At 46.6% G+C, this 22,507-nt stretch overlaps 1 protein-coding gene across 1 annotated transcript in view; it reads right to left on the bottom strand.

Annotated features, from left to right (window-relative positions):
- Positions 1 to 5,273: 5,273 nt before the first annotated feature.
- CS (citrate synthase) overlaps positions 5,274 to 22,507 on the bottom strand; it is a 167,486-nt gene continuing 150,252 nt past the window's right edge. Inside the window, exons 10-11 of the mRNA XM_086963819.1 lie at positions 8,901 to 9,110; positions 5,274 to 7,003 (exon numbers count right to left, since the gene is read on the bottom strand). Of these exons, the coding sequence (XP_086819945.1) occupies positions 6,830 to 7,003; positions 8,901 to 9,110 (384 nt within the window). The 3' untranslated portion in view covers positions 5,274 to 6,829. The remainder of the gene's footprint in view (positions 7,004 to 8,900; positions 9,111 to 22,507) is intronic.

The raw sequence follows: 22,507 nt of genomic DNA, 5'->3' as shown, positions 1-22,507 counted from the left end.
TCTATATACTCCAGCGACGTCATCACGACGCCGACGACGGACGCGGAGCCGCAGGGGACGCCTGCAGACGACGCCTACCGACGCGCAGGGGTACTGCTACGCAAAAGTTTCCGGATCCAGACTGACGCCTGGGGATATTCTAAGGTAAGGAATCTAACACTAACGTGTTTCTTTCAGATATAGACGACCTATGTTGCACAGTAGCCCACGACTATGATAAGGGCAGAAACAATGAAAAGACGGACGAAGGGGGTGTGTGCAATGAGGGAGGGTGGGGGAATGGGGAGCAGCAACTCAGAGGTGGTCGGTGAGATGGGAAAGGTGCAATATAAGGCTAATATTTGTAAGCAATGCGGAAATGTTAAAGCACATTCACTAATGCTGATATTTCTTGCCCGGAAGTGTTGCGTACGTGAATGGCTAATGAAAACAAGACGGAGGGAAGGCAGAGAAGTGGAGGGGGGAGGAGAAATGCGACACGGCGGGCAGGGTAGAGGGCCAAGTGGGGAGAGCGGCGAAAAAAATGTGAAAAAATGCGTGCGCCGGGAAACTGAGCCATGACTAATTAGGGGAGGAGAAGCCGCAGAGCGCACGCTGGGTGAAGCCCTTTGATGTGCTGTGCGGCCGTTAAAAAAAATGCAATTAGGAGGGAGGGAGGCTGATGCGCGTGCTTGTTTGGTCACGTGATTCACGTGAACTTAAACATAACCGCACGAACGAAAACCTTGGTTTCACGAGCGTTTTGAGGACATGAATTCTCACTCCGCTCAATGCGCTTGCGCGCATTGATAGGTCGCGAGACATAAAAAGCAGGCTAAGGCCACTTGGTTTATTTGGGGGGCAAATGTTAGATCTTTGTCGATCAGGAAACAAAGATTTCTAGCCTTAGATATCGGAATCGGGCAGGTTCCGGCTTCGGTGGGCCACCATAGTTGGCTCCAGATTGAAGATTTCTGACCAAATTCAAAGTTCTCTGTTTTTTCGGTGTTGAGTTTCAGGAAAATTGTATTCATCCACAACATAAGTGAGGAAAGACAGTTGCAAAACCGTTCAGCTGACATGTCCCCATTTCATGTGACAGACACCACTAGCTGCGTGTCATCAGCGTAAGACACGTGCACCATGACTTTTAATTAGTCTGGCTAGCGGGGCCACGCATATATTGGACATAGTCAGGGACAGGGCCGAGCCCTGGGGGACTCCACCCGAGAGAATGAACCGTTCTGACTGAAGTCCCTCCCAGTGTATTATTTGCTCCCTGGAGGACAAAAATATGTTAAAAGGGCCAGGGCCTTGCCACTGACCCAGACGGCCTGCAGCCTATTTGCTAATACCGCATGATTTACGGTATCGAAGGCTACCGTGAGGTCGAACAGTACCAGGGCCGCCCTACCACCCCCGTCCATCACCTTACGGATCTCCTCTGTAGGCATGATCAGAGCTTACTCTGTGGAATGCCGAGCTCTAAAACCATGCTGGTTGGAGTCAAGAATGTTATTAGAATCTAGATAGGCAGTCAACTCAAAGTTTATGGCTTCCTCCAGGATTTTGGAGGATAAAGGTAGACAGGAGATCGGGCTGTAGTTTTCAGCCTCCAGGGGCAGCAACGTTTTTTGTTTTTTTTAGGATAGATCGAATACAAGCCATTTTTCACCCCACAGGGAAAATCCCTGATCTGATGACTGGATTTAGTAGTGGCGTCAGTGATGTGCAGACCTCCTCCGATGCCAGATGTAAAATTTGTGGGGGGACAAGGGTCAAGTGGGGACCCTGACTTAGTCTGCAACAGTAAGTCTACCACTTGCTCTTCGCTTAAGGCAGAGAACTGAGTTAGGCTACACTGGAGGGTCTGCTAATCCTGTACCTCTAGATGGTTAATTCTACTGACTTCGGATGAATTCAAAAGTTCCTTATAGACCGACTGGACCTTGTTCTGGAAAAAGACCGCAAGTTTGTCAACAAAAGTTTGGTCTGGGACAAAGATGGTCTTTTAAGGGCAACAGGACAGGGCAGTTACTGTTTTAAACAGTTCCTTTGAGGAATTCATGGACTCCTGGATTTTGGAGGTAAAGTAAGCTGTCTTTGCTAGTGCTATTGCCCCCTTATATTCTTTTAATGTTGAGCAGTAGTCGATCTTATGAGCCAAGCTATAAGTCGATCTCCAAATGCGTTCCTTATGTCTGCATTTGATTTTAATTCGTTTAAGCTCCACTGAGTACCAAGGAGATGATACAAGCCTTCTCCTAGCCATCTTGGTCACTTACGGTGCCAACAGATTAACTGCCTGGTTGATCCAGTTATTGAAGTCAGTTGCTGCCTCATTAGGGTCTGATCTTATTGTAAGTTTCTCATTCAAGGCAGTAGTCCGTTCTCGTTGACATTTCCTTCCAAGGACGTATTTAACCAGAGGGAGTCTGTTCCTACGACACATGTTAGTGTGAGAAATATTAATAGTAAATTGGACAGCATGGTGGTCTGACCAAAGTAGGGGACGCAAACTAGTCACTTCAATAAGACCATTATTTGTAAAAATACCGTCTAGCGTATGGTCTGCCAGATGTGTTGGCTCCCGAACAATCTGAGTCAGCCCAAACCTGGCTAGATTGGCAGTCAAGCTTATTGTATCAGGATTATTGACAGCATCTAAATTAAAATCACCTAGCACCGTAAAAGAGTCCGTATTAAAACAAGACTCTAGACGGGTCTGGAGAGCGGTGATGAAAGAGAATCTCGGCCCTGGTGGTCTGTAAATCAGTATCCCCTGGAAGAGTTCACGATTGTTAAAATTTAACGCTCAAAAACATAGCCTCAGCAGCCAATGATGGTTCTGGTACAGTTCTCATCATGTAACAGGCTCGATAGATAAAGCAATCCCACCCCCCCTTGCCCCAACCCTATCAGTATTAAAAAGTAACCCGCCGGGACTGCATCGTTCCAGTCAGGATTACTTGATTCATTAGCCCACGTTTCCGTAAGAAATACCAGATCTGGTTTTTCCACTTGCATCAGGCACTCTAAATCATGTTTATGTTTAATCATTGACCTGGCATTGACTAAGACACAGCTAATGGATTTAGGGTTTTTATCGGAAATGTTTTGTGGTTAGACATTAGGTTGAGGAACCCTTCCGACCCGTGTGGCATTGTTGTGCTGTACGTTAAAAGACTGTCTGTCTTCCCTAATACTGCTCGTATAGGATATACCAGAGTTCAGAGTCATAAAGCCACATAATTACAATAACTAGGATAATTAATTGTGTGCTCCAATTCTAGTTTAGGGTCAGAGCACTCACCAGGATTGAAACTCATGAGTTCATTTCTCGAGTAAACCAGCCTAGAAAAATGGGCAGGGATTCTGGTGCTGGTCGTGCTCTGGGTGCAGACGGGCATGCCTTTGGCATGCTGGCGGCACGCCCGCTGCGTGGTCGCTGCATACGGTGCTTTGTAGGTAGTGGAGGAAAGAGGCCGGGCGAAAAGCTAGAACGCTGACAACCAGGCGGCTCCGCTCTAACAGGCGGGCACCGCAGTCAGCGAGAACAACTAAAAGGTAAGTGAGCTAGCACGCAGTCACAATGTTTTTAAAATTGCACACAAAGATAATTTTTTTTTAAAAACAGCAGTTAAACTCCTGTGCTCTAATGAGCGCTGTACACAGAGCACACAACATCAGATAACAATTACTGTACCTTTGTAGTGCTCTGGATTGTTTAATCGGAAAAGCCATCTTGATGGTAAGTAGTTGAAGTGGGCAGTTGTGCAGTGACCAGGTTAAGATCCCATTGGGGCATAAAGAGGGAGGGAGGAAATGGGTTGGAGACCTTTGGGGAACCTAAACACCACAGGTGACCTGAACAAAAAAGGTTGGTCTGACAACTGCAAGAACTCTGACTGGAAGACAAGTAACCTTTAACAGTGCCTAGAGCAGAGCCCTGCTGAACTAGAGAAAGAACACCCAATCCTGGGATAAGGGGACAGAAAAGGATCAATATCCTTGGATGCACACCAGGCCACAAACGTATCCCACTGGAAGGCGTATACCTTCTTGGTGGAGGGACTCTCGGCTGCCAGAATAACATCACAGACTTCGGGAGAAAAGTCAGAAGTTGACAACTGTCACTGCTTAATCTCCAATCATGAAGGAGTTTGTGCAGGTTCTGGTGCTGCCTTGCTGTTATGACAGAAGTTCCTCCCAAAAAAGCAGCCTGAACAGAAGAAACCTATGGTAATGCTCAGGAGCTTGGGATACCAGACTCTCCATGCCCAGTATGAAGCAACAAGAATGACTTGGGCTCGGTCTTTCCTGAGAACTCTGGGCAGGAGCAGTATTCATGATGATGAAAAAGGCATGCAGGTGTCCAATGCTCCACTCGAGACGAAACGTCTCTGAGCAAGATCCACTATGGAAACTCTTACAAGCAAAACTGCTGACATTGCTCATTCTCCTTGGTGGCGAACAGATCTAACCAAGGTTCTCCCCACTTGAAAAAGACTTTGACGCCATTCAGGATGAAAAAGTCAGGCAAAAAGTGTCTGGGGGTTGCTCTCTCCAGATCTGAGCTCACTGATGCAGAAAGAAAAGAAGTGACGTTAGCACGTTTGGGTGTCCCGAATATTGACATAATGCTCGTAACTTCTGGTGTGGAGCCAAATGGTGCCACCTAACGGGGAGCAGGGGTACGCCTGAAAATATCCAGATTCAGTCACTTGGGGAATATTTTCTGGGGAGGAATCTGTAGCTAGTAGTCTGTCAGATAATAAATGCAGTGAAGAGTCAAATATTATCAGTCCGTATATGTTAATCCCAGAGGCTTGTAAAAACATTTTCACAGATTATTAAATGTTTAGATTTGGGAGAAAAAGTCACTTGAGGAAAAGAGCAGAGCTCAGAGGACACCCTTCACACATGTTGTGCGGTAGAAGTTTAAAGAAGTATGGTCTCTCAGGGTGTGGGTATGAGGCAGATTATCTCCAATTGGTTGTAGTTTGGTTCTTTTTGAACGATGAGATCAGGCTACTAAAACAGTGTGTTTAAGAACTAGAGGTACATTATCATTGTACTGCTGTTGAGAGATTACTGTGGTTCTCCCAGCTCGACGTCAGGGGATGATTCAGCCATGTGAATCTATGAAAGATACCATTTTGGAGAAAGTCATAGGTTTTCACACTTACAAGTAGGGTTGCTATAAAACTTACAGAAACGTAACTGTGTCGAATGCTGTCTCCCCAAATTGAGACCGTCCTCATTTCACAGAATATCACACATTACAGATAGAATTATTAATAAAAACATTTATTTTGTGTTGAGCAGAACAACCTGAAGTCTGGAACACACCAGAAAGCCATCCATTATTTATACAGTGTTGAATTGTACAATAGAGTATTCATATTAAACAGAGCCACAGGCGGATACTGAGTTTGGGAACATGTTACAGGAGTGTATTAATCGCTGGCCCTCCAGCAGAAGGGACGGCTCAAAAGCCCAAGTTCATCTGGTGGCACGCCCAGTCATGCACAACTGTCCCACAGACTAATCCTGAACTCAGAGGTTACTTCAAATAAGGATTATAAAATCTACAAAGATTTCGCCAGAATGAAAGGGGCTCTAAAAAGCAGTGCTCTAGACACAAAAGCACCCAGATTCATTTTGACATGTACAAGCTTAAACTCCCAAATAACCATCCATGCTGAAGGATCTGGAGTATCAAAACCAAAACCCACTACTGGTTTGCAGGACCGGTCAGTTGAAAACTGAAAGCATTTGACTGAAGAGCAAGGGGCTAAAAGAACATGTCAATGTGGGCCAAACTGGGCACTCTGATATAGAGCAGCCAGGAAGATGAGGAAGTAGCAGTCCTCAATACTGCACAGGGGCAGGCGTCACCCACTGCTGGAACCACAGAAGGCGGATCATTTCATAAACATGGATGCCGCATCTAATGTGTTCGCATCAGCATGGAGTCCGAGGGCAAAATTCCTGCAAGTGGGAGCTGGTGAAGTCTATATATGACAGCTAGAAGAAGCAAGTTGGGCATGCTGGCTCAGCTATTAGCTGTATGCTCCTCAATCATTTAGCATGCCAGCCACCTCTTCTACAAACCAGTACATTTCTGCTAAAAGATCGGCTTCTGAATAATTTCCAAAAGCGGAGCGCAATAGTAAGTGTCCAACTAATGAGCCTTAAAGAAAGGCATACTAGGAAGTTCAAGCAGCATGTGAGCAGTACTTTGAAAACAAATTACTAAAGTGTGGGTTTCACTGCAAATCATTACTGCTCAAAGTGAAGTCTGTGTGCATTTCCACAAGAGTAAAATGGGAACGAAAAAAACATTAGCATTTGTCTGTATAAAATATAGAAGATTATTCAGGTTATTCTGTTTAGTCACGAGGACACCTGGCATGGACTGTAATCTGTACAGAATAATGTCACCACCCGTCATGTATTTAAAGGGGCAGTACTTGCCTTCATCGGCCAAAATCCTTCTGGAGAAAACAACAAATACAACAAAACAGATACAAACCGGTCTGTGAAGCAGTGTGGAAGCCCGCAGGGGCAAGAGATTTGCTAACGTACGTAGACACCCCTTCTGCAACACAGGAAGGACATTACTAGAATCAACCCCCAGGGTACAACATTCCTGGGCAGCCTACAGGGCTGTAAAATAATCTCCAATACCCCTCTCCTTTATTTACACCATAAATACCTAACCTCCTTTGTTGTAGATACCCAAAAAAGTAATGTAAGCAGTCTTTGAAGGCCCTTGGAAGCGAAAGCTGTACTGTCTCTTTAAGTTCCCTTGATGGTTGGTAAGGCTTCCCCCAGAACAACAGCATTAGCCAGACTTGGTGCTACTGACTAGCTTCATGAGGCCATCTGTGCTCATGGACTTGGGTCGTTCCAACGGGAAGCCCAACGCACGGCTCCAAATAAGCTGAGCAAGGACACCCAAGGCCCGTGATACACCGAACAAGACTGTAAAGTAATTCATCTCCTTCATTCCATAATACTGCAGGAAAAGAGAAAACAAACATCAGGACCAGCATTAGACAAAAGTTACAAATTAGTAAAAAGACATCACTATAAAACCAGCTACCATCAATGGATCTCCAGCTGAAAAAGCACACCGAAAGAAATATACTGTCAGTGACTGCGCTGAGAGCAAGAGATAGGAATGTAGGGTTCACATGCATAGCCCTCCATAACATATCAAGGATACTGGACATCAGAGTGGATGTGCTCTGAAAATCTTTTTTCCGTGTTAAAGTAGGGCGGCACATCTCAGAAACTAAATTCATTGAGAATTATTGAAAACCAACAAAGTCAATGAGAAATTATGATGCCAAGGTAAGTAGATAAGGTGCAAGCAAATACAATTATCTTTACCAACATCTGTTTCATATTATGCTAAGTTGCAGCGACAATTTGTTCATTACAATGTGTCTGGATACACCTCCTGATCCCACGCACAACACCAAAATACTTCCCACATAGAACCCACTATGAAACGCTCGTACACACACTGCCAACCATGCACAAGCTGATTGGCTGTTATAACCAAGAAAGCAGTTTGGGTTATTGTGAGTGGTGGGAAAGAAGTTCATGAAATGTTACAATGATATTCAATACAAAGAGCACAATGTGTTCCCAGTACTGTGGTTTGTTTTTTAGTGACATCACTGTATGAAATACTGCACGTTGCCTGTCATTGTGGTCCATAAGAACTTGAGAAATTGTTGATTGCTTTGATGACTGGGAAAAACAAACAAGGTGAAGGGTTGAGGAGGGGAAGGAGGTAGATCAAGCATGTTGAACCAGATTTGGTGGAAAAGTTAAAGACTAGCGGGAGGAAGGCAAGCCAGGCTGGAGTATTGCAGTATGTTCACAATGTTGGTGCAAATTTACAACAAAGGTATTAATAGGAGGTCTTTACAAAAGGAAAGGAGAGCTCTTGCTGGAATGTCTGTATACTATAAATGTGTGGTGGCAGTGGTTGCAGTACAGTAGATTTTAGAGTATAGTTTCAAGTCCACTCCAGGATTTATGGTTGACCATGAAGGAACACAGATTGCATAGGAGGTATTGATGTGGGTCAGCAAACAGTTGCGGTCGAACAGATTTTAGCATAGGAACGGAGGATCATTCAGGAGCACAGTGCCATGAGGTAGTTGATTATTTTATTTGGAGCTCAAAGATGAAGGTACAAAAAACTGAAGAGTCATTTGCAAATATGTAGGAAATAACCCAAACACGGGTTTCTGTAATAAAATGAGAAGATAAGTGCTGGGGTTTAAAAGGTGAGGAGAGCAGTGGGGCAGGTGAATTGGTTTGGAGCAATACAACATGGTAAAAGAAGGGAGCTTGAGGAGATAGAGAACAAGGAAGCATACTAGCTATTCACTAAAATAATAAGTAACATGAATTGAATTGGTCTACTATCTAAGGGCACAGAGAAATCGAAATATAGACTGAGGTCAGGTAGTTGGGATCCAGCAGACAAAACAGAAATGCTGCACGTAAGAAATAAAGAACAAATGGGGAAAGACTATGTTGATAAAGAGAAATGCGGCATCTGAGGTCTTGATACTGAAAACGAAGGGCGAACAGGGTCAGTATTGGCATCATTGCCAGCCTTGTGTGGTTTCCGTACTCATGTACAAGGGGTCAAAATTGGAGGAGCACTGGCAGAGCAGTGGGTGGGCCCACACTACTGGAACTGTAAGTGGGTTTAGATAAGTGTGGGAGTCTTAAATGACAAAGGGGTAGTTCTGGGCAGGGTTTGTTCACAGCCAGATGCGTTTGAGCCTCAGTACTGCTGTTTGGTAAACTATTTCCAGGTGTTCAAAGATGTTTGTACAAAAGCTCGGAAATTCAGTCTCTGTATTTAACACCTTTCAGCTGCTCACCTGTAAGAGTACTCCGCTGTGGGCATCCACATTGGGCCAGGGGTTCTTGGCCTTGCCTTGCTCCAGTAGAACATCTGGGACTATCTTGTAAAGCTGAGATACCAGTTTAAACATGGGGTCATTTGGGAGATGTTTCAGGGCAAACTCTCTCTGGCAAGTGTAACGTGGGTCCGTCTTCCTAAGCACTGCATGTCCGTAACCAGGAACCACCTACAACAACAACAAAAAACAACATGAGAACTGGTCTCTGGGGCACGAACAAGAGTCTATGCATAGCAAATAAATATCAAACCCTGACATGGAGCCGGAAGGGTTACAGCTGTGGTTAGGTTTACGTCTCGAAGGTTGTGTATTGTGGCTTTAATGGGCATATTGCAGTAAAGACTTTTTTGTCAACCATAAGGACTCATCCTACCCCTCACACCACCACTTGCAAGGTTGATGACCAAACAAAAAAGCTTTTTCCAAAAAAGAGAAACTTAAGTACTTTGCATAAATAAAAAATATTATAGTGGAGATAGAGAAACAATACAAAAGCAAACCACCCAAAATGCTTAATAGAAAGCACTTTCCTTGTGCAAATCTACTGTCTTCACACCTCTACAACTTTTAGACTCAGCAAAACTACAGTAAAGTAACATACTGCATACATGTTTTCGTTTAAGCATGAGGAGTGGAGAACAACGGTAGGAAAACCTCCAGAAACATGTAAAATGTATATTTTAACCAATAAGCGTGGAAGAAACCACATGTAGAAAGCCTTAGAAGAGAATGTCTGAAATTACCCACGCTAATCGGGCCCATGTAATTGCACTAAGGATAAACTTTTAAGAATGCTTTTTAAAGGACATAAAGGGCTTCAACTGCTCTCCCATTTAAAACATAAGCAGCAAATGTACTCCTACAAAAAAGAAATATATTTGGCACGGGGAGAAGTTGGATGTGGAAGGCCAGGAAGCCTAAAATACTGCCATGCCAAGCAAGTGTATACATGTATCAGTTTGAGGAAACTCTTCTATGTGCCAAACAATCCATTCTAAAACAACATTAAATATGGAAACTGTGTATTGAGGACATTTTAATGATCTGTGTAGGAAAGAGCCCCTTTGGCATGGTCACCCCCACTTTTGCCTGGTATCTGATACAATATTGATAGAAGTGCACTGGGTTCCTGCTAATCAGGTCCCCAGTGCCAGAACTCTTTCCCTAAACCTGTACAATTGTCAATAGCTGTAGCACTCCCTGTAAGTCCCACGTAAATTGAAATCTGGTACCTAGGGCATTGGGTACTAAAGAGGGTCCCTCAAGGCTGCAGCGTGTATTGTGCCATCCTAAGAGAACCCCTCAACACTAACATGCAAATTGACATTGCAGGCTGCGTGCCAAGGTGTAGAGAAAAGTGAAGACACAACATGACACAGCCCCTGTGTGTGCCATGCTGGCAGACACTGCATGCAGTATAGGTAAATCACCCCTACAGCACACCTCACAGCCCTAAGGCCCTAAGGCACTATACTCAGTACCACTGGAACTATGCAATTGTGCAGCCACCCCGATTTTCACATAATTTTAGATTAACGCATTTACCACATAATCTATTATCTGTCGCATAATCTGCTGATTTTAGCCAACAAAAAACAATTCTAGCTCAAACGTTTCAAAAGTTACTAAAAATGCGATGAGGTGTGTTGCTGTGCAGTGGAAGGCTCTTTGCAAAGCTTGACTGGTCATGTTTCTGCCGCTTATTACTATATCCCTGTGTTAAACTGGTACAAATGAGGTGCAACCAATGCCCCAGAGAGTGTTACCAAGTTTAACAAGCATTGGAAATGCAATAGGTCTCGCATTAGGAAAGTTTGAGCTATTGGTATTGTAAATGACACTTGTTCAGTGTATTTTACTGTGACGAAAATCCAAGAACATTGCATTTGCACCTACACACACACAGAGCCCCACACACACACACACACATATAGATGTGGTAGTGGTGGATCTGGGGATATGGTGGTGGTGGTGGATGAGGTGGTGGATGTGATGGTGGTGGTGATGGTGGATGTGGTGGTGATGGTGGTGGATAAGGGGGTGGATGTGGTGGTGGATGTGGTGGTGGTGGATGTGGTGGTGGTGGATGTGGTGGTGGTGGATGTGGTGGTTGTGGATGTGGTGAAAGTGGTTGTGGATGTGGTGAAAGTGGTGGTGGATGTGGTGAAAGTGGTGGTGGATATGGTGAAAGTGGCGGTGGATGTGCTGGTGGAAGTGATGGTGGTGGGTGTGGTGGATGTGGTGGTGGTGGATGTGGTGGTGGTGGATGTGGTGGTGGTGGATGCGGTGGTGGTGGATGCTGTGGTGGTGGTGGTGGATGAGGTGGTGGTGGTGGATGAGGTGGTGGTGGATGAGGTGGTGGTGGATGAGGTGGTGGTGGATGAGGTGGTAGTGGTGGATGAGGTGGTGGTGGTAGTGGTGGTGGATGGGGTGGTGGTTGTAGTGGATGTGGTGATGGATGTAGTGGTGGTGGGTGTGGTGGTGGTGGTGGATGCGGTGGATGTGGTGGTGGTGGATGTGGTGGTGGTGGATGTGGCGGTGGATGTCATGGTGGATGTGGTGGTGATGGTGGATGTGGTGGTGGATGCGGTGGATGCTGTGGTGGTGGATGCGGTGAATGTGGTGGTGGTGGATGCGGTGGATGTGGTGGTGGTGGATGCGGTGGTGGATGCGGTGGATGTGGTGGTGGTTGTGGTGGATGTGGTGGTGGATGTCATGGTGGATGTGAAGGTGATGGTGGATGTAGTGGTGGATGTGATGGTGATGGTGGATGTGGTGATGGTGGATGCGGTGGTGGTGGTGGTGGATGAGGTGGAGGATGGGGTGGAGGATGGGGTGGAGGATGGGGTGGAGGATGTCATGGTGGATGTGATGGTGGATGTGGTGGTGGTGGTGGTGGTGGTGGTGGGTGTGATGGTGGATGTGGTGGTGGTGGGTGTGATGGTGGATGTGGTGGTGGTGGATGCGGTGGTGGATGGGGTGGTGGTTGTGGTGGATGTGGTGGTGGATGTAGTTGTGGTGGATGTGGTGGTGGTGGATGTGGTGGTGGATGTAGTTGTGGTGGATGTGGTGGATGTGGCAGTGGATGTGGCAGTGGATGTGCATGAGTGTTGTGCGGAGTCTGCAAATTGGGATGAGAACACATTGATGTCCGGTATCATTAGACGAAAAGCTGAACTCGAGGAGGATTCTGTCACAGACGGCGCGCGGCCACTCGGCTCAACCTTAAGCTCGCACAAGGAAAGCAAGGGGCCGTCTATTACTGTTTACTGTAACAAAAATAAGGTGCACTGCTTCCTTAATTATCGGTTTTACATCTGTGCAGGGAGCAGGAGGGCGGGGAAGAGTGGGAACAGCAAATGTATCTTTGCCGAAGTTAAATGCGCAATATTTTTCCTTTATGTCAATTTTGTTCCCATCCGGTTTCCCTTTGAGTAGCCGTCCGTTTTTTCTACATTCGGGCAGAGTGGTGAGCAGAGGCCGTTTAATATCCTCTGGGAAAGTGCTTCAGAAGACATTTGCAGTGCTGAGGTTACCCCAGCCACAGCCTTGTCTCCTCGTCATGCTCCAGATATTGAACCTTCCCGTAACTACAATTACAGCAGGAACCACAAAATGCCGATCTGAGGACTGTTCAGCAACACCCATTCACCTGGAGTTGTGTTTAAAGTTTTTTAAAAAAGTAGACACGGTCTGCGGCTGCCGGACGTGAAAGTGAAAGTACGGCCGGCCGGCCGTGTCTCGGGGAAAATACAGATTTAAAAGTGACACGGCAGGCAGGGGAGGGGGCGGAGCGTGGGTGTGGGAGGAGGGAGAGCGGATTAAGGAGAGCGGATTAAGGAGAGCGGGAGGAGGCAGCGAGTAGTTTAGCAAGCCAAGACGGAGGGCATTGCTGTGGGGAGGGGGGAGGAGAAATGCGACACGGCAGACAGGGGAGGGGGCGGAGCGGGGGTGTGGGAGGAGTGCGGCTGAGGGAACAGATGGCGATTTGGTGCTGTGCACGCGCATTTTAGGTCAATGCGCTTGCGCATTGACCTAAAACCGCACGGGCACAGGACCAAATCGCCAGTTGGGTAAAGTCTGTTTAAAGCCCTATAGTCTCGCTCTGCTCAATGCGCATGCGCATTGAGAGGCGAGACCTAAAAATGACAAAAAATGCAGGAATCCTGTTACAAAATGTGCTGCATTATGCCACATGGTTTGCAGTTTCTTCCTGCGTAATTTACTTAACCCTGCCGCATAATTTTTCCCTCTCCTGCCGTATAATTCCAGTGGCCCTGACTATACTACAAGTGCGAACATATCGGCATGAGCAGATATGCCCCAGTGATGTCTTAGGCCATACTTCGATATTACAAGCGAACAGGGAAGTCATTTTGAGGAACATGTGCTGGGAATTGTTATTTCACGAGCTCCACAGCTACATGATGGCTTCACTGAAACTAGAGATGTTTGGTATCAAACATCTTTTATCAATAAACCCACACTGATTCCAGTGATAAATGTACCAATACATGCACACGGGGGCACCTTAGAGGTGCCCCCTGAAAACATACAGACTACTAGTGTGCTGGATGTTGTCACCTCCTCCAAACAGAATGGCTAAATATTCAGCATATCAAGGCAACCCACGGCTTCCCCAGACAGAAAAAAATCCACCCTCTGCATTAGGCCCATTTGGCACCAGGACAGGTGTGAAAATTAGTTGGTCTGGAAGCGTACCACCCCTAGATTGGGCTACCTGACGTGAACACGACTTTTAGAATTACACCGTATTAGTTTGGCAGAATTAGGCTTTCTGGGTCAGGGTTATGCCCACTTCCCACAGGAAGTGGTCATATAGTGGGTGTAGACACCCTAAAGGTAAGTAGCTCATTAGCTGGTACCCGTTACTCCTTGTAACACCCCAAAATTGAGCATTTAGGTGGCACCCCTGACATCAGGAACTTCTATTCGATGGATCAAGAAGAGAGGACCAAGAGCCACGACAAAAACAAGAACTTGCTGTGGACTTTAGACACAAAACCTTGCACGCCCCAGTCTTAGCGAACCTGACTAGTCTTGCAGCTGAAAAGTTTCCAAGAACCCCGGAAGACTGATAGCCCTTCGCAAATTGCCAGACAATCTCCCTTGGAGTAGAGGAGCTACTCCCCTGCAGTCTCCATGCGACAAAACGCAAAGTTCAGTCCACCAAGTTGTTGCTTCCTGCCCAGCCTGACACACAAGCCGCCCAGGGAGAGGATCTGAAGGTCAGATCAGTCCCCCAAAAAAGTGAGAGGACACCAGGACCAACTGAAGCCACACAAGACCAATACCCAGGGTACCGGATCCCTTGCAGCAAGCACAGACCGTGAGATTCCAAACCGGACTCCCACTGCGCTGAGAAGCCTTGGAGAGACATCAGCACTGCAGAGACCCACTTCCAGAGTGGTCCAGCAGCCCATGATTTTTGTATCCTCAACCAACGTGACAGACAACCGCAAGTCTCCAGGACGCAGAGAGCTCAGCTGACCTTTTCACTGTGCACCAGAGCCCGATCCCTGGTACCGAGAACCGGCTGTGCCCCATTGCCCCTGGACACTTATTACACGAGACTCCCCGTTGGGAGCTCCCAGATCCTCAAGTCCCCTTTTGCAGACTGTTTCCAAGTGGCCCCCACATCTTTCAACTGGTGTAGCATGCACAGCTACCAACCCGACAGGGACCTCTGCAACTGGACGCCCCCGGGGCAGGTAACGAGTAACTGCTGCTGGACTTTGGACCTTGGCCCCCTATGACCCTAAGGAGACCCTTCTAAATGGATTGGAAATAATTGTATGCAACATACACCTTTTCTCCCATAGGGAAGTATTGGCTTAAAGACACATTGAACTGAACTACTTACTTACCTGTAAAAATTGATAACTACAAAAATACTTATTTGATAATGAAGTTCTTGGTATAAAAATGCATATAAAAATACGTATTTTTCTAAATTGGTCTCACATTTATTCTGGAGAGTCTCATTTATTGTATCTGTGAGGATAACAAATGCTTAGCACTACCATCTGATAAGCCGAAACTGCTCGCTCAAGCTACTATATAAGAGCCATTAGTGTTATTTTTTGCCTTTGTAAATAAATAAGGGTTGCCTGGACTCTACACACTGTACCTCGTTTAAATCCACTATATAAAGAGCCATCTTCCTACACTCTGACAAAGGGGATGAGGAGATTATATAATCTTTTAGTTCCTGGTTTAGTACATGCAAACCTTATTTCAAACTCACCAGTGAATACAGCAAAAGTATTATTAATTTTCCAGATCGGTTACTTAACCCTGTAGGAGGCAAGTTGGTTTCGGACGTTTATAGGTAACCCACAGATACGAATTTGCTGCCAAATTTCACTTTAACTATCCTAGAGCACCTAAATAATCTCACAGTAGGCCACCCAAGTTCTACTTGTTAGAAGAAACTGCTCAAAATGGAAACCTTCACTAAACCTGATGACCTACCGACTGCATGGCTGGGACAATGCTTCCTATCCTACTAGCCTTCTGGAACAAACAAAAAACAAACAAAAAAAACAAGAACCAAGAATAATGAAAGGAAGGCCCTTTTGGAATCCATGATACACCTGCGAATAGACTAATTTTTCAACATGTTTTCAAGTTCCTCAAATAACAGAACAGATCAATAAGCATCGGTACATACTCAACACAGGCATATTGTCATTACAAGAAACACTTTTTTCTTTAGATTAAATAAAATTTTAAGTGACTAACTGGTGCACACTTCTCCCAGAAAGACACCTCCTCACAAACAACAACCACTATGGGGTTTACCTAAAGTCGTGAGAGATTATCTATGTGGTTCATGCTCAGTTTGCAGATTCACAGAACCCCAGACTCAAATCAATTTGGGGCCCCACACCTTCTGAGAATTCCAAAATTATACCAATTATAATTGTGAAGGGGTGTCTGCATGATAACCTTCCCATGCCATGTAGATTACATAGGCAATATTAACAGAAAAGTACACAAAAGAAATCATTGAACATAGGAGCAACATTAGGTGCAAACACTCCACCTCTCTTTCACAGATGCAGTAAGGGAACCTGCTCACTCTGGTTCTTCTACTCATAATACAAGAATCAAAACGAAGAGCACGATTTATGCAATATACATTCACAACAGACACTCTTGGGTGCCGCTGCATTATGTGAAGGGTTTAGGTCTTATACTGTTCCTGCATGGATATGCATTTACACAGAATACTTTTCCTGGTAGGAGCTACTCTTCCCATGTCGAACGCAAGCTATCAGTAGCTCGCAGACACCTTCAGAGTAGCTCACAGCCTTGAGCTCATTTATAAATAACCCCCAGGTCACATTTTCCTTTTAAAGTTAAGGAAAGGCTGTGTTGATTTTACATTCTTATCAAGCAGCAGATAGCAGGACCTGATGATGAGCAGTCAGATTTATGACCCATGCTGGGGCACAGAGGTGAAAAACTGAAGCACTGAGGAATAAACGCCCTTCCCAACTCAATATTAGAGCATGAAAACAAAATGATGGTACTGAACGCTTTAAAATGGGAGAAAATTAAAATGAAGTTAGCTTAAAGATTAAGTTAACTCCTCATTTTAATTGTATCCCATTGAAAAGTGTTGCATTCACAAACAGCAGGCTTCTTGCTCCCAGTGGCCGGCCAGTGGACACCGTCATATTTATAACTGAAAAATAGTCTTTTTTTTAAATGGGAGAAACTTATTGGCAAGAATAATATTTCTATGAAACATTACGTCTTAATGCTTTTTTCCTTTTCAATTAAGTACATTACATTTTAATGTTTTAGGACGCACATTTCTGCACTTTAAATTCTTCCCATTTAAGCAAATGGCAGTTTTTTTCCATTATAAATTTGGCACCATGTCTACAGGCTACTGAGAGCAAGATAACTGCCGTTTGTAAATGTGACACTTGGATACAAGAGTAGGGGAATTAGCACATCTGGGGTTTTGTCTTGTCCTCCCAACCCTCATCTGTTTTATAAATGCCCTATATTCACCTGAGACTGTACCAGGATACTCTACTAGCATATATGTTGTCGTATCTACTCTGGATAACAAACTGATTGTATTCAACACATAGAAGAAATTTCTCCCTCCTTTTGAACATCCTCGGATACTGGTTCCATATGCATATATCCATTGTCTATTTCATGAATGCTTTGACATTCTTTTCTCACATAGAAACCATGATCATGCCTAACTAAAGTTAAACTATTTTAATCCTTTGTGTAAGAGAAAAGTGCAGGCCGAATTAGGATGTGTGCATGTTGTGTACACCTACCCACTTACACTGTGTGATCTCATTGGAGTACTAAACATTTTACAACTTGTCGTTTTTCAGGTTAATTTAAAATCATTTACTTCCTTGTCCACATTCAGGGAATATCAGCACATAAGGTATACGATCCTGAAGAATGCAATTACAACAAATTTGAGGGAGTCTGACAGGTAGGAACATGCGGACCTCTCTGTATGGGCCGAATTACCACCCACTTTCCCTTTTTAGGTTTCGCCTGGGGCCGGAGCTCCTAGCTCCGCCCAGGAGAAATCTTATGTCCCTACAGTGTGGGGCTTAGTCCCGCCTCTGCTTCCATTAGCTAGCTCCATAAATGGAGGCTAGCCATTGGAACAGAGATCTGTCCGTCATGGCCGGACCAGATTCGTGGGCGTGCCCGAGATTTTTTCCCTCTCCGCCTCTGCGATGTCGTCATCGCGGCCGGGGTTTATTTTTTTGGTCGTCGACGTTTGTTTGGGTCATTTTGCGGCCGACCGCCGCCGGAAGTCCAGGCGAGTGCCTTTCTTGCAGTTTCGGGCCCCTCCCGCTGTCCGTGCCTTCCCCGCCCCCGTGTCTTTCCCGCCCCCTCTCCCGCTGACCGAGTCTCCCCCCCCCCGCTGTCCGTGCCTTTCCCAACCCGGTGATCGCCGGCACCCTGTCGCTCTGACCAGCTGCCACCCACAGAATCCGTTCACAGGCACACTGTCCCTCTATACAGCTCAGCCACGGCTCGCTGCTCATGAGTTTTAAGTGTCAGGAGCCCGAGGAGGTCTACTGAGCCGCGGTTCCTGAGAGTGTAGGGTGGCCTTGATGCCAGGGTGAAGAAAGCGGGGCCTGCCGGACTGGCCGTAGCGCGTGATTTGCAGCTGAAAAGCTCCGGGGCGGAGGGGGTGTTCGTAGCGGCGTGAGCTGGGGCGGTCTGTTTATGGGACAGTTAAGTGCCCTGTAACCTAGAACCCCCCAGAGCAAGTTTCATGACGTGACTCGTGCAGGGGTAGGGGGTGTGGGGGACAGCCCCCCCCCCTCCTGCTGCCCACATGACCCTTTCGCAACTGGTACGCTCCCTCCCCCTTTGTCCAACCTGTGGCTTTCATCTTGTGCATCCCTCGCCTGTCTCCTCTGCTCCCCGCACCCTTCCTTCTTTCTGCTCCACTTTCACCCCCTCTCCTCTCGTGCACTCCCCGCCCCTCCTCGTTTAACCTGTCTAGTTTCCACAGCCTCGCCGTCTCCTTAATGCGTGCCTCACGCACAGGAGCGTGTGTGGGAGGTGCGGGGTGGAGAGCCATTGAAGCAAACGTCACGGGCGAGAGATTACCCCGCCCCTCCCCCCCTCCCACGGAAAGCCCTCTCTTGGGGTGTCTCCTCTGAACCCCCTCCGGGCTCTACCTGGACAGCAGGCCGGGCCTGCTGCCTACAATCATGATTCGAGGGGGGGGGAGCGGTTACCAGGACAGCATGAAGAGGGATGACTTGCACAGGAATCTCTGAATGCCAGCAGAGTCCATGCCCGGGCCGAGGCCGGCGCCCTGTGTGCCCGGGGGGCTCCTGGCCGGGACGGCTGTAGCTCCTGATGCCGTGAAGCGGGTCATGAGGGCGGGCACGCGCCTTGTCACCAAACTACCCACCACGCACTGCTGGGTGGCACGTGTGGGCTCTTTGTGGCTGGAAAGGGTTTATTTCCGCTGGCTTCTTGTGTGCCCCTTGGTGGCAGTGTGTATAATTACCTGTGTAGATGTATGAAGATAGCAAGGAGGCACTGTGGACACAGGTGACTTCAGGAGGGAGGTGTGTTACACACCGTGACACCACACAGCTCCCTTCAGATGTACAAGTCCACCCCCGGTGACCCGGCGCCTTCTCTTGTGGGCGCCAGGCTAACCACGTGTTTAGTCTTCTGTGGCACCTGGACACACCTTCCCTAATCCTACTGATTCGAGGACTAGCAACATCTCTTGCTAGTAATGGTCCTTTGTAGAGTCTGGGCACACCTCGCAAAGCAATCACCAAAACATAAAGACCCGAGAACGAAGAGGGCTCTGATGTCTAACATGAAATGTGTAAAAAAACATAAAATACTGCAACACCTATATGCGGTAACCACCCGCACAGAAACAGATGTCAAAATCCATCTCTATATTGGAAATTCTGAGCAAATTCAACGTGGGACGCAGCATTAAAGGCACCTGTTTATGCCGCAGTCTGTAGCCTATCCATCTCATTGTTTGGACCTTTTCTCAGATTAATGTAGGTAGGCTTGAAGGCCATTCTTGAGGGACATCTTCAGGGTTTTACCTCTTCTGCTAGGTTAGGGAATTCTCACTGCCTGCTCTACTCTTCTAAACATAGCTATATATATTTAAACAGAAGGGCTTGATCAAATCTGTATTTGCTGTGTTTTGTGAGGGCGGGTGGGGACGGGGCTTGGCCTCGGCCTTCCTTGCACAGAGGATGCCGTTTCAGTGAGAGTGAAAACCAGGCACACTTTGTATGTAACTCATGAAACTCCCTCAGAGACCCCCCCCAAAGCAGGGCTAGTAAAGCGCCCAAGTACTAGTAGACCTTGTAGCGGGAGGCTCTGTGAATGCTGCTGAAAGGCCACAAAGCAGGAAAGTGTGAAGAAGCCACTTCAGTCACAGGCACCCAATTTGGAGTATAAATCCGTGGATGGTGGCTTCCTTTATATTCACATCTCTAAATCCGTTTTTCGCAAAAACAATTCTTCACAGGGATCACCCTGTAGAGCGTTTACCAAGTTGTAAGGTCCTGACTAGGGAGTGCAGAGTGACTAGGGAGTGCAGAGTGACTAGGGAGTGCAGAGTGACTAGGGAGTGCAGAGTGACTAGGGAGTGCTATGAAGTGCAGAGTGCTAGGGAGTGCAGAGTGCTAGGGAGTGCAGAGTGCAGAGTGACTAGGGAGTGCAGAGTGACTGGGGAGTGCAGAGTGACTAGGGAGTGCAGAGTGACTAGGGAGTGCAGAGTGACTAGGGAGTGCTATGAAGTGCAGAGTGCTAGGGAGTGCAGAGTGACTAGGGAGTGCTATGAAGTGCAGAGTGCTAGGGAGTGCAGAGTGCTAGGGAGTGCAGAGTGACTAGGGAGTGCAGAGTGACTAGGGAGTGCAGAGTGACTAGGGAGTGCAGAGTGACTAGGGAGTGCAGAGTGACTAGGGAGTGCAGAGTGACTAGGGAGTGCAGAGTGACTAGGGAGTGCAGAGTGACTAGGGAGTGCAGAGTGACTAGGGAGTGCTATGAAGTGCAGAGTGACGGCAGAGTGCTAGGGAGTGCAGAGTGCTAGGGAGTGCAGAGTGACTAGGGAGGGCTAGGGAGTGCAGAGTGACTGCAGAGATTAAGCTAATGGCATTGTAAATGACAATGCCATTTATTTATCGGTTGCCAAAACCAACACAAATACAAATTTTGTCATTTACAATGCCAATAGGTCTAACTTTTCCAAAGGCGAACCCATTGCATTGTAAATGCTTGTTAATCTACCATTGGGAATATGAGTAAAGTTCCAGATTTCACAACAGGTAGTTTGTTACACACATTTCCCCTTGCCTACTACTCCCTTTCACTACTATATACACCCACACCAGTTTTTCCATGGGAAACCACTCCTTAATTTGCTTTAAAAAAAAAACAAGAGCTTCCATCTACAAGAACACTAGATCATACCAGCATTCTCTGTGGTGGTATAAGGAGCATCTAAATGATGACTAATGCCACTGAAAGGTGGACAAGGGCATTTTAGCCTTTATAAAAGATTACCACAGCTGTTCAAACTCTTCCTGTGCCATGTCACTATTTCAGTTTTTCAGCACGGAGTGCTATGGGGCTGTAGTCAATGTTAGGAGTGAAACCACAATATTCCCAAGAATCTTAAGGAAAATGCTACTTACCAGTATGCATCTGTTCTTGGCATGTGGAGCTGCAGAGTTGCACACTGTGCATAGATCGCCACCTAGTGTTGGGCCCGGATGTTTGCAGTTTGTTGTTGTCCTGAAAAGGTCTTTGGAAGTCACGAGATAGGTGACTCCTCCTTTGGACCGCATTGCGCATGGGCATCGGCTCCATCCTCAGATTGTTTTTCGCCATTAGGGAAATGATGGAGCTTTGCAAGAAAAGGAAGGAAGCCCATGTAATTTGTATCTAATTAAGATAATACTGGAACAGACAAGGGTAGGCGTGTCCAACTCTGCAGCTCTACATGCCAAGAACAGATGCATACTGGTAAGTAGCATTTTCCGTTCGAGGCATATGAGCTGCAGATTGCACACTGTGCATAAATGTGGGTGTGGATATCTGGCGGCGAAGCTTGGGCAATTGGTGTTTTCGTGGGTGGCAAATAGGCCTATCTGAGGTTGTCCCCACATCTGAAAGAATGGTTTAAGAACTTGCATATGAAGTTCCCACTCGTGGGTCTGTTGTGTGACGACTTAACAGATCCGCTATGGTATTTTGTACTCCCGGAACATGCTGGGCTAGAAAGAATAGGTTTTGAGGTATAGCCCACCGCCATATGTCCTGTGCTAGTTGAGAGAGTTGCAGGTAGTGTGTGCCTCCCTGCTTCTGTATGTAATACATGGCTGTCATGTTGTCCGTGTGGACGAACACAGCTTTGTTTGATACTTGCTTTTGGAAAGCTTTTAGTGCTAGGAATATAGCTAGTAACTCCAGATGATTGATGTGGAGTAACTTTTTTGCGGTGTCTACCTGCCTTGCATGGTTTGTTGCAGTAGGTGGGCCCCCCAGCCGGAGAGTGATGCGTCCGCTGTCAAGATTATCTGAGGAACTGGCTCTAGGAACGTTCGTCCCTTGGAAAGGTTGTTGGTGTTCCACCACTGCAGAGAGCGATGAGTCCGACCGTCTACCAACACTAGGTCTGTTAATTGACCTTGACCCTGGTTCCATTGACGTGATAAGCACTCTTGTAGAGGACGCATTTGAAGTCTTGCATGGGGCACTATGAAAATGCAAGAGGCCATCAACCCTTATGGTTGCACGAACACTCGTGCTGGAAGGGATTGTTGTGGCTGAAACTTTGTCAGAAGAGTTTGCATGCTAGCTATCCTTGCTGGAGTGGGATAAGCTAGCGCTGTTGAGGTGTTTATTGTGGCACCGAGGTACTGTTGCACTTTGGATGGTTGCAGATTAGACTTGGTGTGGTTTATTGTGAACCCCAAGTTGTGGAGCAGTTGGATCGTGGCATGAGTGTGTTCCACGCACTGGTTGTATGAGCTGGC

This window comes from Lissotriton vulgaris, chromosome 1_1 (genome assembly GCF_964263255.1).
Source record: "Lissotriton vulgaris chromosome 1_1, aLisVul1.2, whole genome shotgun sequence".
In the NCBI taxonomy this organism is placed as follows: Eukaryota; Metazoa; Chordata; class Amphibia; order Caudata; family Salamandridae; genus Lissotriton; species Lissotriton vulgaris.
Note: the sequence above shows the minus strand (reverse complement) of the source record. Positions and strands in the feature narration are given on the sequence as shown.